This window comes from Bombus bifarius, unplaced genomic scaffold (genome assembly GCF_011952205.1).
Source record: "Bombus bifarius isolate JDL3187 unplaced genomic scaffold, Bbif_JDL3187 scf7180000008232, whole genome shotgun sequence".
Taxonomy (NCBI): domain Eukaryota; kingdom Metazoa; phylum Arthropoda; class Insecta; order Hymenoptera; family Apidae; genus Bombus; species Bombus bifarius.
Window position 1 is genome coordinate 367,697 of NW_022884527.1, and position 20,339 is coordinate 388,035.

General features: G+C 43.3%; 1 protein-coding gene across 1 annotated transcript in view; it reads right to left on the reverse strand.

The window, feature by feature from the left end:
* Positions 1 to 20,339, reverse strand: part of LOC117211345 (single Ig IL-1-related receptor-like) — a 133,319-nt gene that overhangs the window by 44,231 nt on the left and 68,749 nt on the right. Inside the window, exon 2 of the mRNA XM_033455107.1 lies at positions 2,959 to 3,140. Coding sequence (XP_033310998.1) covers positions 2,959 to 3,140 — 182 coding nt within the window. The remainder of the gene's footprint in view (positions 1 to 2,958; positions 3,141 to 20,339) is intronic.

The following is a 20,339-nucleotide window of genomic DNA, read 5'->3' on the forward strand; positions in this document are numbered from 1 at the left end:
AATAATGCCCCGCCATCGAATGAACTTTGTACCGGAAGCCGATGCGATAGAAATTGCAGGGAAACAAGGTTGTCGCACGGAGACAGAGACAGATATCTCTAATGAAAATCGAAGAGATCGAGAGCGCTGAATAAGCGGGCACGCGGACATCGAGCAGAATGAAACGAGGGTTTCTGTGGAAAACGTGGATAGGATTATAGCGTCATATACCCAGCCGCCGGCTAATTCAACTGCAATTCTTCCCGACGAAATTCGACAACGAATTGGGACACGCGATCGTTTAATTACGCCACTTCCATTTCGCTATCGCTTAACATCGATATTCCCTTCGACGAACACGCGACGCGACTTACTAAGAATTTTATCGGACGTTTCCATTCTGGATATATTCCGCGTAGCGAACAAACGCAACGAAACGATCGCTAGATAGTTCAAAGTTGCTTACAAATTGCTCAGACTCGGCAAATTATTCCATTTTGACTTAACACTTTGACTGCCACGTTGGTCACATATGACCGGCCACGATTTCTACTGTGACGCCACGGTGGTCACTGGTGACTGAAGCTTACAATTATAAAAACTGAACGAAAATTCACAGTTACGGCATTTTGAATATAACCGACAAATAGAAGATACTTTGAAATAAAAATTTGGACAATTAAATATCTTTATCAGAACATCAATAAAAAAAATGAGAACAAATCTTGCATCTAACGGTGCATTGTGTTAAAATACATTAAACATAAATGTGGCTCATTAATACAATCTGGTTAATAGGTGGTCAGCTTTTTGGTCCGATTCTTAGTAATTTTTGATCCTAACTGTTTAACGTTTTTTTATAGCACTCTCTGCAAAATTTTCGCGCCTGGTACGCTTGCCCTTCTTTCTTGTCCATTTCGCGTCGCAATCTTTGTCGAATAAGTATATTTGACGGTTCTGGGGAATGACACTGTGTAAGATGCATTGCGATTCTAAAATCTGATACCTTGATTTTTGTTTTTTTTGCTTGTTTATGGAGTATGATCGCGTTTGAAATTGATGTATTTAACAATAACTCTAAAGCTAATTTTATATACCAGTTGAGGGTTCTTCTATGTGGTGTAGAATATGCTATCGTTTGATCTGATAAATCTACAGCACATTTTCCTCTGCTGCAATCTACCACTACCATTGGTTTATCACAAACATTATTTTTTCTGTACCTCTATCATTTCAACCGAATGTTTCGTCGAAATCATAAAAATGTTACGCTTGTCTCTCCACCTTACTATTATATATAGAATGAGCAAATACTATTTACTAATATCTTCTACACGTTTCAACAATATATTCTGGACGTTTTGCTTACGACGAAATAACGAATGCGAATGGTTTGTTGAAATAAACGAAGCCTTGTTATAATATGTCGCTGTCAACTGTTACCAAGGCGCCACGGTGGTCACGCGATAGCCACCAATAAGATAAACGGTCCATCGGGGAAGAATGTTGTCTTACATCATCGATTTATTATTATTTTGCCATTATATGCTTTGAATAATAAAAATACTCCAGTGACGTCCTGAGCGAAACATGTGATTCCGGCGTGGCAAAGTGTTAAGGTGACATGCACTTGCTATTTCCATTGAAATAGCCACGTTAGAGAGAGAAGGCGTCCTATAGAACTTGCTGATATGTACATACTTGCAACTGTGAGGTATTTTTAGCGTTCTCAGCAGTACTGCTGGAGGACAAAGTATTGGCCAAGCGGGTTTCGATGGCTCGATGCGAATAGCCGCGTTTAAAAGATTGCGCCGCGTCGCTACAATTCAAAGGATCAAATGACGCACTGGCCGAAAGAGAACGCACGCCACCGTGCGATCGCGAGGAAATTCGTTCTAATCGAGCTTCCTCGAATCCACAGCATACAGATACGTGCGACGCGTGCTTCTGCCCCGGAGTTATCTGTCGGAGCACCGGCGCGCCGCGGCATGCTTTCTCGACGAGAAATTCTCGCCCACGCGTCTTCCTCTCCCGGCCTCTTTGCACACCGAACGCGGTTTAATTTCCGAGAAAAAGAATCGATTTGCGGCTCTTGGAACTACCATCTACGCGAAGCGTGTGACGCATAGATATCGACTTTGTGTTTTCTGTGAGCGCGAGCAATCGGTCTGCGCCGCGCTGCGCCGGCCTTCTCTCGCCGAACGTAAATCATCCCGGGAATCGTGGCCCGCGAAAGAGAACGAAAAGGCGATCGGTCGAACAACGTAAATAACCAAGGACGAAGCCAATTTTCACCGACCGTATCGATCCGACGCGGTGTATATACCTGCTACGATGCAAGCTTTCTGGCAGCGACTCTTGTGCTCAACTCGGAGCACGGCCATCGCTCCGCGAAATAAACGGAAAATGGTGTAATTGTCGCGTGATAATACCGCGACGATATTGGAATTATCGAGGTGGATGATATCGAGAACGCCTCGAGTCGCTGTCGATGAAGACGAGGCATCGAGTGCGTTTGCTTCGCAGCTCCGCTTGTTCCGCATCGCGAAATTTCAATTTCTTCTGCGGATTTCTATAATACACTCTGGACGATACTCTCGATTCGACGAGCTCTTTTTCTTTCCCTGTCTCTGTCTCTTATCTCATATCCGCTTTCGACCGACCCTTGATTCTCCAGTTATCGTGGAAAGAAAACGTTATAAACAGGTTTTGCAGAAGCTGAAACAAATGGAATCAAGACTCGTCTATTCGCGCGAACGACGCGTGCGCCGATTTATCAATTAATGTACGATAACGTATAATACAATGTAGAAAATTGTTCGTTCAGCTCGTTTGAACAACATTCGCTGAACGTTCTCCGCGGACGAGTACCGTGGCGTGCAAGACGACAAAATGCGGAAACGTGTACGCGTCGCGACATTCTCGATCGTAACCGTGAAAATACGTGTACGTGGACAAAACCACGGAGAAAGTACTAACCGAGGACGGCGAGCGTGATATCTCCTTCGAGGATGGTGGTGTCGTTCCTCGCCTGACAAGAATACCGTCCCGCGTCGGAGCTTCTCACCTTCTGCGCGTAAATCGTCTGGTTCGCGCTCTCCGGATACAGGATGAAATGGCTCTCCCCGCCTGGCCATGGATAAGCCCTGTTGTCCTTGTACCTGCAACAATCAGCGCGACAACCTTATTACCTTCGCGAAAAATTCGAATACACCACGCGAACCAATCGCTTCGTATTTTTTCTCTTATTGTCTCCTCCCCTTCACACCTTTTCTCCGCTTAAATATAAACTATGCATGCTCGGCTCAAGCACAGTCCGTTCGACGTATTCACTTCTCGTTAATTTCACGAGATTCACGCTCGATCGATCTTCTGGGGCATCGTGCGAGGCCTCGCTCGTACTCGCTGGAAACGCGAACTCAACTCGCTACGGAGACCCACGCGGTGTTCTGCTCTAACGCGAGAAGCAAGTAAACGAATAACCGTGTTCACTGGATCGGCTGATCGGTATAGTTAGCTATAAATTAGTGGATAAGTGACCGATCAGGCGGCGATGAACGAATCTCGCTGCAAAATTTGTCACGTGAGTCGATGTTGCTTCGATGTTATTCTCGAATGTATTTCCATTATACTTTGTGTGTTGTAACGTTTATATACATTATCATCTTTATTAACATGTCGAACACCGCGTCAGACAGATCTGGTTGTTAAATTATACGATACTTTAGAAAATGTTGGCAACATGTTGTAATATGAACAGGAATATTTATTCGTGATAATTAGTTACATATCAACTATAATTATAGACGATTTTGTAATATTAACATTCTTTCTCGCGAAGCAATTGAATTAAAATTGCTGATTTCTTAACATTTTTTCTAGCTTCTTGTCTACGTAAGTACTGCCGACCTTTTTTACTAACAATGGACGCGCATGCTTCTCCTTTCTTTTTCTTTTTCTTCTCCCTCGGGCCAAGGAAGCTAATCGTTTCTCATCAGTCTAATGCATAATTGCCATCGTTTCTCGCGTCTTTAACTTTTGCATTTACGTACGTTGGGCAAAGTGAATTCTACGAAGACACACCCGATACGAACACTTTCTGAAAAGATAAATGTAACGTGTTCCGTACAAAGTCTTTGCAGGTTGAATTTTCGAAAAGTCGAAACTACAACTCAAAGATTTTAGCTCTGTCGTTGAGGTTTCACCGTATCTACGCTTCGAACGAATAAATTCATTCTCGTCGCTATTCGCATCATTTGCAATCGCAATCCTTTTTGCGATCAACGTGTTAATAAACGGAGGTAACTTTTTACTAGCGTAAAGTAGGTGTAAGTGCAGAATGTTTACATCTGTAGAACGCAAGCACACACGTACGATGGACGAGTCGCGCGCGTTACAAAATTCTTCGAACCGAATTTCTGAAGGCACAGATGCTAGTACTAAAAAGATGGAAACAAGTGTAGTATGAGTTCGCGGTATTCCGTATACGATTCACGATGCTAGAATTAACCGATGATGATAGATAGCAAAGTGGAGGGAAGGTTCGTGCGAAACTAACGACCTCGTGGAGGCATAGAGATTTAACAAGTGTAGGAGTGGGGGCAATGAATAACGGTATTAGCACTTTTTGAAAGGAAAAACGAATTTATCGCGATTTTCCTTGGCTCGAGAGATCGCAATTTCAGCAACATCATACTTGTAGTAACGTATGGATTCTTAGAGTAAGGACAAGTAATGATGTTATATTTAGAGTTTAGTGTAGTTTAATAAGCGATACTCAATAACAACAGGACCGACTACAATATCGTCGTAAGTCGATTCACACTCTGTGACCTCTCGACTCACACTGCGCTTCTCAACTAACTTTCTGGCCGTTGTAGCATCTCTTCTGTTCTTTGTCAAGCCCACCGCACACGTGTTCCGCAGACGCTCGTAGCCAGGGTCAGGTAGGTCTTTTCTAACGAAACTAGGCACTGGAAAAGACCGAGGACGCATTAATAGACCCGACAGCGCCTCGGCTCTGGCGACATTGTCTATGGTTAACTCGATGTTTCTTAGGCCCTTTTCTCCGATACTACATACTTGTGCTGTAAGTACGATCAGCAACAAACATACTCTGTTCCAATTTATATGCTGCGAACCTAAGAAAACTATACTGCACGCTGTCAATGAACCATTTTCTTTTTTATTGAATTTTAACTGATTTGGCGGTCAGATAACGGACACATATTCTAAGCGTGATTTAACAAAAGTGCGTCATAAGAATTTGAAGGTCCGAGGATTAGCAAAGTTGGAAGTACATCGCTCGACAAATCTCAATCTTCTATACGCATCGCTACCGATTTGCTGGTGGTGGAAAGAGAAGTTTAATAGCGATGCGTGTGTAAATAAAGTAGTTTCATGTTAATTAGTCTGCTTTTTTTACACGAACGTCCGTTACAGAGGTTTCGGCGATGCGACGATAGGCGCGTACTCGTCTTCCTATCTCGTGTGTTCGCGGAAAAGCGAGAAAACCAGCCCACTGCTCGTTCCTCGAGAACGCCAAGTTTGTTTGTTCTTGACTCTTCTCTACCTTTCCTCCGAGAACCCGTTATTTGCGTTCGGCAAAGACACTCGCATATTACGCGTGGCAAATTACGAACAACGAGAAACGCGTTGTTCTCTCAGCGACGTTCCTTCGACGCGACGTCTTCACAGCACGCGTCTCATCACGGGCTATGTGCATATCTCTTTGCTTTTGTCAAATTGATCGTCGAATATTCGGTCGATCGATACGTCGCTTTCGGTTGTACAATTATCATCAACTCTTCGAGTGCGCCAATTTTAGACCAAATCTAATCCCGGCCGTGCAATTTCTGATAATATCACATTCTAATAATACACTCTTCCAGTGAGATTTCTAGTAATAATCTTTCGTCCATAAATTGTCAGATATTTTGTGCAGCATTGCTGTTACAGAATGTACATACTTTTGACATTATGCAATTTGAGCGCATGACGTAAATTGCTAACTTTATGTCATAATAGAGATATGAAATTCCATAGCATAGACTTGCGCGTATATTACAATAGTTGCAGGATTAAACACCTTACGGATAAACAATAAGATTCAGTCAAGTCGTTTTGTCCGAAAATAAACAATTGCCCGCTGACTTATGGGTGAGATATTACAAAACTTGCCGAATGAACGACATTAGCGCGTCTCGATGAAGTTGATGATGCGAACAACGAGTCGCGCGAGCCGGTTAGAAAAATTCAATAAAGCCCTTGCAACGAGGCGGCAAATTACAGCGGTGCTCCTTATTTCGTGGAATAATTTCGGCGTACATCCCGCTTCCGGCGACATGGCCGGTGATCGTCCTTTCTCGACTACTTTGCGGTAACTACGTGGAAACCTGCGCTTCCGACCTCGTTTTAAACGGCAAATAACGATCGCGCGGAACAGGGAACGGGAACGCGAACGGGAACGGGAACGGGAACGGGAACGGGAACGGGAACTGGAACTGGAACTGGAACTGGAACTGGAACGGGAACGGGAACGAAAACGAGAACGAGAACGAGAACGAGAACGAGAACGGGAACGAGAACGGGAACTGGAACGGGAACGAGAACGAGAACGGGAACTGGAACGGGAACGAGAACGAGAACGAGAACGAAAACGAGAACGGAAACGGGAATGAGAAAGAGTCGATAAACGAGCTGTTCCCGCCAACTTTAATCGAGTTTCGCGCGGCGAGTTTCAGAAAGACGATCCATTGAAATCTGGCAGATTCTATTTATCCCGAAGCTTTTTACGCTTCTTTTTCAATTACCGGTTTCGATCATGCTCGATGAAACAATCTGGACAGTCTCCCCCCAGAGCCCGTTTTCCTCTCCTGCGCTATAATAATCAAACGCGGGTAGTCTACCGTCCCGATGTTATTCGGCTCAAGCTCCAACGAAAACATTTCACGGTGTGTTTGTTTGAAGAAGAAGCCGATGGCTTCTCGCGCGTTTCTCCATTTCTATCGGGTCACTGAGATTTCGCCGTTTAACTCGATTCGCCGAGATATCAACCTCGGCAGTTTATCTCAATATTTTTACTCGAAACAGAAATCTCGTTGTCTCTCTTCCTATTAATTCTTCTCTGCACGGTGATTCGCGATGGGACTAAGTTCTATATGTAGATGTATTTATAAATCCGATTCAAATTCAATACCAAAGATTCTTTTCGTCAGACTCGAATATTGTTCATATAATGGTTAGTTCATTGCGCATACGTATTTGCGAACTGTTCGACCTTCGCAAGCTATTTCGGAACCTCAAAATGAGTACACTGGTGCCTCGATTTACGCGGAGTATCCGTTGCACGTGAACTCGTTTCACGTGAATGAAAATCGCGTAAATAAAGTCTGTCCGTATAAAACGAAATTATGTACACACACTGACGATCGACACAACGTAATGTGCTTTTATCCTTATCTCGTATAGCACCGACACGACTGGCCGCGTAAATTAAGATCGCGACCGGTGTATTTGCAAGTCTGAAAAATTTATTTACATTCGATATTAAAACCTTATCGACTACTAATCGACTCACGAGCGTCGTATATCAATTTTATCTTATTACTCGCACTTACAACCCCTCCCCAAAGTTACACAGCACCCAAAAAGCAGACTATCGAAGCGTCCTGTTTTGCGACCAAGTTTGCAAGACAGAAAAAAATAAAAAAAAATTCATAAAAAAGCTCCGCTCCCCAGCGGCCTAAACCCAAAAATTGTATTATACACGAAAAATGTAAAGCGCCGACACATAATACAGCATGGCTACGTCGTACTGCCGCGTATCGATACCTTTGCCTAACATATCATTACAAAAATTCACCGTTTATTGTGAATATGTATCTAAAACTGTATCTTGGGCTAAATAAACAAATAAAAAAAAAAAACTCGCACTTACAACTATTTGCAAATAATATTTAATTTAAAACATTCTACAACAAATTACGATAACGGATTTCAATGATAACCAGGAAAGTGATTTAAAGTACTCGTACAGGGTCCGAATCTGTCGCGTTTCAATTCGAATCTACTTGAAAATACTGCTTCTTCTTTTCGAAATACCGACGAAGGCATCGGTCGAATGTTGAAATCCGCTCGCGGCGTACTCGAGGCAATCACCAGCGGCGATCGACGATACCGATCGAAATTCGACGGGATGCTTGGCCGCACCGCGTTTCGACGGCCGGACGTGTGGGTCGTGCGGCAAGGAACACACAGTTGCTTGTCACGGTGGAAATACGCGACAGTCATTTTTCATGGTGCGCCACGAAAGAGGTTCTCTCTCCCTCGCAAATTGCAGAGCGGTCGCGGAACGACGGACAGGATACGGCGATTACGTAGGGACTCGAATCGATTTCGAGCCGAGTAATCTTCCACTTTTCTGTTCGCGGAACCGATTAGGGGAAAAAGCGAGCCGCTTCTACCGGTGTACACGTACGACATTTCCACCAAGCATTTTTGCCCGCTGCGTGTTTCACGACCGTGTTACTCGCGTCGCGTCGCGTCGCGTCCACCATCTCTTCTCGGAAAGTTCATCGCCACCGACACGCTCCGAGTTCGATCGATCCTCCGCGCTTCGTCCCTTTTATTTTTTCTCACGATCGCGTACGAGCCAAAGTTTTACGCGTTCGATCTTTGGTCGAGTCTAACCTGTGCCTCACCTGCGACCAACTCGACGCATATACCGAGTCAGCATGTCGTCGCTGGATTTTTTTGGCGTTTTGGAGAAACCTCGCGAAAGGCAGAGAGGAGCTCGCCCATGGCGGTTATCGTTCCTCTTTCTCGCTTTTTCCTACGATATATACGCATCTACCGAGAACCTGCACAAGAGACTAAATTTCGAGGTTCTTGAGACGACTGTCCGACTCGCCATTTCAATATCTTTCGTACAACTTGCTAGGTTGCATTTCCCCGAGTCGTGGTCCACGTATATGAGGGAATACACGAAAGTACGTGGAAAAAATACGGAGAAAAATACATACACGGACGACCCGTTCTTGTACTCTGCAATCCGACACACGACATACAACGTTTTTCGCAATTTTCTCGGTAACTTTAGAAAATCGTCGAAATTCCGCAACGAAGACAGCAATGATCGCGTAGCACGCTCGCTAACCAAGTGGATGCTATTAAGGTTCGTTTCGCCGAGTCGAGAGACGCTTTTCCCAGAATTCTTTGTTTTTCTTCGCATGGCGGCAGAGTTTCGCGACGATAATCGTCGTTACAGCGGAGTCGACTGCCTACGTAAGTGACGCGAGATAGCGGGATCGTACGAAGCTAGAGAGTGGAGAACGAACGCGATTTTGTCACTTTTTCCCCCCGCTTTTTCTCATTTTTCCCGTGGCCTTAGCCGACCGATTATCAACAGAGTCGATCGTCGTCGTTGGCGGGAAAAAAGGTTTCTAGGACGATCGCGCGTTTTCCGAGAAGTGACCGCGACACGAGATGCAGTCACGGCACGTACGCTTCCGCGCCGACCTTCGTGCTTTTTTGTCGCGAAAGTCTGAAAAAAAGCTGGGAAAAATAGTCGCGCGACGCTTAGCCAACGTTAAATCCGCAGCCGCGGGCAATTTTCATATTTTTCTGTAGAAAATCATACAGCGAATTTATATCATGTATAAGTTTAACGTAAGAAGCGTCTTTTAACGCGATACAAAAACGGCAATGCGATAATAGCGTGGCACGCGGAAATGAACGGAATATGCAGACCCGATTTCGGTTCGCGTCGCCCGCGGCTACAGTGTTAAAGCAAGCAAATCACAATTTCTATCTCACTCGTGTCGTCGGCCGCGTCACGTCGCGTTGCGTGTCGAAAGGATTAGCAAACAATTCGCATCCCCTCGGTAGCAGACGCCACTTTGAAATCGAATAGTCGTAGCCCATTAATTCGCGGCGATTAATTTTCCCGGGAACGCGATACCCCGCCATCGAGCGCAGCAACGCCAGGGAAAGGGGTTGGCGTGTAATTAATTCCCAGCGGTAGTCGATTAAGGAAAGGCTGCCTAGCGAGGCAATGCCGGAATCACCGGCGCTGGCAATCAATTTCAACAAACGCAAAACGTTAAACGGAGCGACGATCGTCACGGCGATCATTTCTCTAAATCGCGTGGCGAGCGCGCGCTGCTCGTGCGTTGCAACTACGTCGATGCCGACGCTCGTCCGAACGCGGGAAAATACTCGACTGCTACGGTTCCGGGGAAAGCGGTTACAATTAGAGTCGAAAAATGCGTACGGAGCTTGTAAATACGCGGGACGCGATGTCGGTTGGACGTTCGAGATGACCGTGTATTTACCGCGATAGCGATCGACAGCGATCGACAGCGATTGCGCGTGCAACGAGACGAGCGCGACCGGTCGACCAACCCAGAAATGTGCGATCGACGATCCGATGGGAGTTGCTTTATGGGCTACATTGGTTGCGTCGTGTCGCGTCGCTGAAAATATATAGGCCCTGAATTTACTACCCGCTATATTCGTCTTTTTTGTGAGAAACGAGCGCGATACGGTTCGCCTACGACTCGCGAAGAGAAGTGGCGAACGAAACGATGACGGGACAACGCGGTCTGCTCGATATCAGGTACTCGCGGCCGACGATTTTAATAACCGCCGTTTTACGCCGAGACGGCAGGTCGGCCGACTGAAATTACCATGCCGCGTCGATTCCGCGAAGTTCGTTCCCCGCGAGATCAATAGCGAGTCGGAACATTAATCGACGACACTCCGAGTAAATCGTTTCCATGGAAAATAGAGCGGAGAGAACGTGAAAAAAACCAAATCGACCGGTATTCGTTTTCGTTCGTAATAAACGATGTTCGTCGATCCGTTCTCTTACTCTGTCTATATTTTCTCTCTCCCTGTTTTTTTTTTCACGAATCGTCGACTCGGCTGATTCGATACCCGAATCGGATACGGAAGCCGGCGTTGCCGGTTTGCAACGTCGAAGAAATATCGAGAAATTCGTTTCTCTCGGACGAGCAACGATTAACGTAATCGCGCTCGGCTGGTAATATCCATTTTTACAGCTGCTCGAGAGATCGAGTTTCGTGGCACGAATCGTTCGTGGAAATTGTTCGCAGGAATGGGCGGCAACACGGGAAATAACAGCGTTGTTTACACGTTGATCGTACGGTCCGTAGAATCGGCGCGACGGAGAAGGCGACGACGACGTACGTCGCGAGTTCGACGCGCTAACGATACAACGAAGCGTGCATTCGCGCGAACGCCCGGATAGAATGTTCTCGCGAGCCGGCTTGCCGACCAAGCACAGTTCTTCTCTCTTCGTGATAACCGATGACGCGATCGCTCGCGCTTCTCGGAATCGCGTCCGGCACCGATTACCGCTGATTATACGTTCGATATACAGCCTGGAACAAAGATGAGTGGACAGGTAGCGCAAATAGGCATCACAAGTTTCGTTAACTACGCCACGTTTACGCAGAAATATAAATTTTTATTCCAATCGTTTACTAAATAATCTAAACTATGAGGATATCTAATATATTGGGTTATAGAGCAAGTTGAAGTACAGTTAGCCACCGGAGAGTCAAAAATCAAGAGTTGTCATATCACACTAACGCATTAAGTTAGCGTCAAGTAATCATCGTTTTCTGTTTAATTCACTGTAATATATCCATCTATCAATAAATTATCATATAGAGTAGAAACCATTGGAAATCCTAATTTCTAACATTTCTAATAAAGAAATCCTATAACATTGAGTCGGCAACTAAGTGATTGCCGACTTTGTCCATACCACCTAATGACAAAATCCGCAATCACTTAGTTGCCAACCCAATATAACGCTAGTGGGCAGTGTTGAAGCGATTCTCACTTCTAGGAAAACTCTACATCTCCTCTAGTGTTTAGCTTTTGACACAACGATTCTCTTTACAGCGGCTTCTTCGGTCTCTATTATAGTAGCGCGGAAAGATCGCCGGTATACAGATAATGTCGACGGTAAAACGCAAATGCCGATAAACCGAAAGGGTGGAAAAGCTTCGATATGTCTAACGGCCATCGATATATATTTTGGCATAGCAAGTTGAAGTTCAGTTAGCCACCGGAGAGTCAAAAATCAAGAGTTGTCATATCACACTACTGCGTTAAGTTAGCGTCAAATAATCATCGTTTTCTGTTTAATCCGCTGTAATATATCTATCAATAAATTATCATATAGGATAGAAAGCATTGGAAATCCTAATTTCTAACATTTCTAATAAAGGGTTATAGCAAGTTGAAGTACAGTTAGCCACCGGAGAGTCAAAAGTCAATAGTTGTCATATCACACTACTGCATTAAGTTAGCGTCAAGTAATCATCGTTTTCTGTTTAATTCACTGTAATATATCCATCTATCAATAAATTATCATAGAGGATAGAAAGCATTGGGAATCCTAATTTCTAACATTTCCAATAAAGAAATCCTATAACATTGAGTCGACAACTAAGTGATTGCGGATTTTATACATACCACTTAATGACAAAATCCGCAATCACTTAGTTTCCAACCCAACGTCCAGTTCCAACATCCACGTGTTTGCTCTCTCTGTTCTGAGGTATATAAAAACCTCGACATACAGTATGGTCAGTGTGAATTACACGTGCTGCACCGTGTCACCAGGGCGAATGAGAGCATCTCGCCGTGTTCGTTACAAGATCGGCATCGCGCTTCTTCCAGGAATTTTTCCGAGAGTCGCGGGCTCGCGTGAACCGTTCCACGTACGACCGATGATGTAACGCAGCGCTGTTCTCGGAAAACGGTCGTCAGAAGCTCCTTGCGTGAAGTTGGAAAATTGATTCGTGTCGTTAGAAAGGGCAAAGAGATGACAAAGCGCGAAACGCGCAGCCCCTGTCGCTTTGTTCCGTGACGCGTCTTTCAATATTTGTCTTTGCCTTTGCGAATGCACGTCGATGCGAGTTTACGCGCGTCCCTGGTTCTCGATAAAATTGCCAAAACCGGTCTAGAGATACGAGAGATTCTCTCGAACGTTCCATGTATCCTTCACTTGGTAGTATTATTGGGTTGACAACTAAACGATTCGATATTGACAAAATCCGCAATCACTTAGTTGTCAACCAAATATATCCGCGACTTTTACCTGACCGACGCGGGCGCTTCATCTTACCCGATGGTCGACTGAAATGGAGTCTCACCCTGCCTCGATGCTCCACGTCCGACGAGTGAGATTGAAGTTTACGACGAATGCCTACAGACGTGTAAATATTAACATTGCGTAACCTACTTGTACGTACGTATACTCCCTAGCGATCGCTATCTATTTGTGCTGTTGAACGTGCGAATGTATTGTACGTACGTATAAGGTTGTTCGAAAAGAGCTTTGCTCGTTTCTAAATTTAGATAAATAAATTTCTGAAAGTGGACGAGCAACTTTGTCGATCTGACGTTTATGATTTTCCGAGGGAATACGCTAAGCTATCCTATATACCAAAGCGTACAATGACGTTTCAAGATCGAGCCGATAAAGCGTATTTTTGTTCGTTCGTACGAAATATGGTTTTTGTAAAAAAGCGTGTTCCTTCGTTATGTTCGTTCAAAACTTGGCAAAGTTTCGTGCGCGTTAAAACGCCGGATCGAATACTTTCGAGATACGAACGAGGTTCGCTGGAACTCGCCGAAAGGTACGTTCGACGTACTCGTTAAACCGATACTCGGAAATAATTACGAGACTTCGTAGGTGTCGCTGTGCAATTAAGACGGTCGTGCACAGTTCAAATACTCGAGCCGTGTCGGCCGCTGCGTAAACGAACGCGTCGGTGAAAACGCACGTCGAATAGCTTGTCGGGTAAACGGCCGAGAATATTGACACAGCGAACGCGAGGAAGAAACGAGAGGAACTTAAGCTGGCTTCGCATGCGCCTACGATATTACCGTAGCGAAGTGATTTTCGCCAGTGTATCGAAAATTATACGGTAGAAGCGAGTGGAGAGTCGCGAAACTACCTGTGGAAATACTTGTGACTAGGTTCGATCGACTGGCGTCGTTATCACCAGGATTTATGTTCCGATTATGGAAATCACCGGCAGCTCGCTTTGGCTATCATTCCGACGCAAAGGTGAACGGTAACTGGCCGATTCGCTTTTTGCCCGCTCGCACGATGTCTCGTTTCCGAGCCCGTTTCTCTTCTTCGATGACTAACCACTTTTATCGAACCTAGCTTATGTTTTACCTATATCCGACTTAACGTATACGTATATCGAGCCAGCTTTGTTTCAACGAGATTTCCTCGCGCGTTTTACGACCGACATCCAACACCCTTATCAAGGGTAGAGTTTCGTCCAGATTGCTCGTTAATGTCATTTCTCTTTCCCTGGGATATAATACGAAAATCTGCACGACAGATTATACTTGAAGTTTCTGGAGACAAGGAACAACTCAGTGACTCGTGATTTCGCTACTTCTCGTACAAACTTACTACGTGTTATACAGGGTGGTTGGTAACAGGTGGTACGAGCGGAAAGGGGATGATTCTGCGCGAAAAAAGAAGTCGAAATTATGGAATAAAAATTTTTCGTTCGAGGCTTTGTTTTCGAGAAAATCGACTTTGAATTTTCGCTCGGTACGCGTGCACTTTATCACGTCTCGTTATAACGGATCTCACTGTAGATTTTTAAAAAAATTAAAAAAAAAAATTTTTTTAAATTTGTATTCTATATTTTCGACTTCTTTTTTCGCGTAGAATCACCCCCTTTCCGCTTGTACCACCAGTTACCAACCACCCTGTATTATATTACCTATACATATATTAACACTAGAACTACCACACCGGTCAAATTGACTGGTTTTACAATTTTATTTTAAAATTCCTGCTTCATGTTATATTTTTTCCACAATGATGTAATGACTTTTGCAACGATAACTAAAAAATTAATATAATGAATTTTATTTTGTTTTTCATGTACTCAAACTGAAAATAATTTTGTATCAAGGCTACTTATACCAATAGCAGTCAAAATAAATGGTACTTGTCAAAGTGTAAAAGGGTCCTGCAATCTGTTTATCGAGCCCCAAATAACCGGTTTCCTCGTTTTGTACAACTTGCCACACGTTTTTAAAATGTTTACTGCGTATCATTCGATATGATGATATCAGTTATCAGGAAAATTCCGGATTGATCGCTAAATCGATAGATGATAACACTAAAAATACCACACTAGTCAAAATGACTGGTTCTACAATTTTATAAATCTGCTAACCCTCGTATCATGGTCCCAGGTGTATTAATAATACCAAAAATGTACTACATAACATGGAATTCCTTCTGTAAGAAAGTAATAAATCGATAAATATAAAAATATTCTGTTATTACGTATTTTTTTAAACACCAGTCATTTTGATTGGTTTTGGTAGAAATAGCTTCGTGTTAACTATCGGTAGTTCTACTGATATTAAAATCCCATAAGAGTATTATTTAGAAGTAATATGTAAAAATCGAAACGCATTAAGTAACGTTGAAAAGTAATTTTCATCGTAAATCCAAAAACAATAAATACATTACATATATTAAAGAATAGTTACCGAGGAATGCTCGATCCGATCTTCCGGTTTCTAATTGATCTCGCGATATTCGCGACTGATGGGAACGGCTCGCGGTATTTTTCATTTCGACTCGCAATTTCGTATTGTGTCATATCGTTTACCGCAACGACGGAATTTCGCTTTTTCACGAGGATCTTCGGCCGACGTGATCGACAGCCGAGGACTGGTTCGGCACCGAGTTCCATCTATAAGCCTCGTTACGTTCCCCGAGGATTCCAACGATTGGATTTCAATGTCGCGAACACGCGGTTTCCACCTCGCTTCGGAGGAGCTCGCTCGAAATTTACGATGGACGTGGATTTCGAGCAGTCCGCTTTCACGACACCGGTTGGTTAGCAACGGTGAAACCTTCGCCGATTTATTCCAATATCGTCGAACGATTCGCCAAGGACGTCGAGTCAAATAGAATCGAGTGGAAAGCACTCGATATCTGCGTTGTCGTCGTGGGATCGAGAACGCTCGGGTTCGTCGTTACTTTGTCTGCCGTAGCGAGAAACGACTAGGTTTCTTCCTTAACCAGAGATCCTTAACCAACGACGCTAAACGACGAACGTCGTAATTCGTTCGCTGCGGGTCGTCGTCGGTCACGACTTGTCCGCGCGAGGACAGTTTCACGAACGACCAAAGAGCGAACGAAGAAAGGAAAGCTGAAACGAAATGGTAAATAGCTCGGAAAACTGGAGTTTGACGGGTACAAGGGAGGTTTGCTCGCGTAACCGCCTTTCAGTGTAGCGGTCCGCTCGTAAATTTCCTCGAGATCCATGGGTTCGAGGCCAGACCTGTCGATAATTCTGGAAATTCTCTGGCCGAATCGTTTCTTCGGCTGCCTCTTTTTCCTGCACTTTCTTCGCAGACCGAAAGCACAGAAAAACCGGTAACCGTGTTACCGCGCTTCTTTACTCTGAAATAACATTTGCGCCCGAACAAGCGCGGCACCCTTCCGTTTCCTCTCTTCCGACAGTCGTGACCAGATAAAGCCTTTCCGCGACGAAGAGAAGAATTTTCAGCGGAATCTGGCGCAACACGCAGCGTCTACGACACGTGGATCCTCGATAAAAGCCCTACGTCTCGAATGCCATCGACCGGTTCGATCGGTTTCGCTAGGTAGCACAAGGTAGCTCGGTTATAGAAATAATAAGGTGGAGGCGGTAGATTCGATCGATAAGTTTGCTACACACCGACTGCGAACGTTTCTTCGAATTGTAGACGAACATTCATACACGGACACGTTCGCACACAGATACGCACAGTGGGAAGGAAGAAGTTCGTGGAACGACATTATTTCACTACTAACATGCACCTTCCTTTTCACGGAATATAGCTTCGCCGGCAGTCCGATTCTCGGCTCTAGAAACGTCGTCGTAATTTTACGAGAATCCGTTTAGTTTCGCGAGCAAGCAACGAGCGTTCGCGCGTTTTCGCGAAACCCGCGAAATACCTAGCGAGCGGAACTTTGGAAACCAGCGAGAAGAACGAGAGTAAAGGGAAGAGCAACGCGATGGATTCGAGAAAAGACAGCTTCGAGATATTATTCCGAATGGCACCGGTACGCGATTGGGACGAAATTCCGTGATTGTCATTCAGACCTGGGTGTTTCTGAAATAACGTTGTTTCAAATACACATTACTTCAAATAACACGTTATTTTACTTTATCATTATTTGAAATGCTTGCAAAAGCGTTGGATATCAGATGTGACAAATGAGAAACGGGATCTTCCGCGCTCGGATCTCATTAATCCGGACATAGCAGCAAATCGTTATCACGAAGATATTCCTAATTGAGAAATTTCTACCAAGTCTCTACCGAGAAATCAGAGATACACAACGATTTCGAATTTGAAGGCGACAAAGAGATGAAACATCGAACAATTCCACGTTTCATATCCAAAGCCAAAGGAAACAAATGCATCGACATTTCTGCAAGATAAAAGGATCGATTTGTCTATGTCGAATGATTGTTCGAGGATAAGAGTCATTTTTCTCAAGAGTAATACCCCTCTTCTATCTTCCGCACCAGGCGAACGATTATATTAATACAATATTTTCTTTCGCGACAATATTACACGGATGCAGGCAAAAGTCTTTCACCGATCAGCTTTCTGTACAGAGATTCTTACTTGAAGCAAATTATTGTGTTGGCAACTAAGTGATTGCGGATCTTGTCATTAGGTGGTATTGACAAAATCCGCAATCATTTAGTTGCCAAGTAAAAATTTCTTAAAATTAAATCTTTTTGTAGCATATTATTTTGAGGATTATTTCCTCTGTCAAACTTGGAATATGGAAATAACGAAATAATTAGTTAGTTGAAATTTGAACTATTTCAAACGAGTCGATAATATATTCTTCTTCTCAAATAACAATATTAGGAAGGAAAGTCGTAAATAAATTATTTCGAACAGTTATTTCTTATCTTCATTTCGAATAAAGTTTGTCCACATTTGGCATAATTCAGTGAAATTGGAAACTGAGATATTAAAATCTTAGCTCCGGGAAATATACAGGGTGCCTCAATTAACTTGATCATCTTGAATAACTTGGAACGTATGCGTTGTACGAAAGAATTTTTACGCGAAAGTTACACGGTTTGGAGGAGCGCATTATGCGGACGCGTGTATCTTTTATAGGCGGAGATGTTCAAGGCCAACGTCGTTATTTTCAATAAGATACTATATTTTTTTATGTCAAAATATGGAAGGAATTTTGAGTAAAAACGTATCGACCTTCGTTAGTCCTAAACTGCTATACAGCTATAGTCAACGATTAGTCTCGCTTTGTTTCTTGAAAATTTACTTCGTATAATATCAAGTCGAATATTCAATATTATGAAAAATGTCCGAATGACGGCGGAGTTTACGTGCGCATTACGCACATGTAGCAAAACAAATGCTAAACAGACAATTTCCCAATCGATGGAACGGTCGTGGTGGAGAATTTCTGTGGCCACCACGTTCATCGGATCTAAAGCCGCTGCACTGCTTTCTGTGGTAGACATTAAAAAAACATAGCTTACCGTGAATCAACAACGCCAGAGTATGTGAAAGAACGAATTCGTAAAGCATTACGAAAGAGTAAACAGAAACAATGCAGAGTGTAGTTGCCTCGTTGGTTAGTACACTGTATCATTGTATTAAAGTTAATGGGTAACGAATACCATTTCAAACACCTACGACATTACGACGTTAAATGAAGACAGACGAGTGCGATGAGATAAAATCTGTACGGATAAACATCGTCACGTAAACATCGCTGTTTTACGGAAATGTTTGATCAAATCGAATGCCTAATTTCATATTACGTAAAGTAAATTTTCAAGAAACAGAACGAAACTGTTCGTTAACTATTGTTTATCGTATATTGTATTAGTGTATTAGTGTATTGTATAAAGTATTAGTTTAGTGACTAAGCACTAGTGTAATTAGTTTAGCACTAAGTGATTGCAGATTTTGTCGTTACTATCTAATGACAAAATCCGCAATCACTTAGTTGCCAACCCAATATAATTATGTATAGTATAACTAACAGTTTAGAGCCAGCAAAGATCGACACATTTCTACTCAGAATTCAACAGCCTTTCGTGTTTTGATATCAAACATACAGCGTTCCATCTAAAACAACTGTGGCGGATGAAAAGAGAGTTTTGCGTTTCGTCCCGGGACTACCGGTGGACTTTTTTTTTAAAGATGTTTATTAAACCCAAGATACAATTTTAAATACATTTTGGTATCCACAATAAACGGTGAATAACTACCGGTGGACTCGCCTTAGACGTAGAGGGAGTCTCGCTAGGTGCGGTATTTGTATCATTCGCCCGTATATTCGACCGCTAGCGAGATAGACAGACACGTTGTCGTCCCTCTGGTGTTGGCGGTTGGTACCCGCGGATCGCCCGGGAGGTGTTGCGCCTCGTTGATGCCTCGACCTGTCAGCGTCCTATTGATACCGATCCGCCACACAACTTTATAAAAAAAATACATGCACCGTTAGCGTAACCCTTCGAGCCATGCAACTTTTGCATACAAATTTTTCTCGTACAACACTTTGCACTGTAGAAGTTATTAGAGATGATCAGTTCCAGCACTCTGTACATATTATTGAAATATGTGTAATTTTGTGTGCTACGGTGGATTAGCCGCGTAGTAGTGACACACATACATGAGTACGAGTGTATGTGGCAGTATGTGCGTGCACAGCGTCTCGTAAAACAAAAGAATGCAACTGTTCCGTTGGTAGTGTGGTAAAGAAGATGGCGAGACAAAGAGAGTGCTGAGACGCGTGCAAATGTGTATCGACGAATATCTTGTAAATCACATATCAAATAAATCTGAAACTATTTTGATATCAATTCTAAGTGTAATCTAAGTGTTCCTATACATTTATTTCGGCGATTAAGATCCACAATTCTTAGCATATATATTTCAATATATATTTATAATATAATGCAGATCTGCTACCTCATCCTATGAAATCCAACAAATTTCGTCTCGATCGGTTACTGGTGTCTCTCAGAAGTATTAGGTTGTCCGAAAAGTTTCTTTCGTCTTATAAGGAAATAACAGACGCACAATGTTTTTCGTTTTACATTAGTTTATTGAATTATGCACGAACATAATAATGGAAATAGGACGAAATGGATTATACCTAATTCAATAAAACAATATAAAACGGAAATTATTGTTCATCTATTATCACCTTATGAAACGAAAGAAACTTTCGGACAATCTAATACAATCGAGTTACGATCTAGTCGCAGGTCATCTTC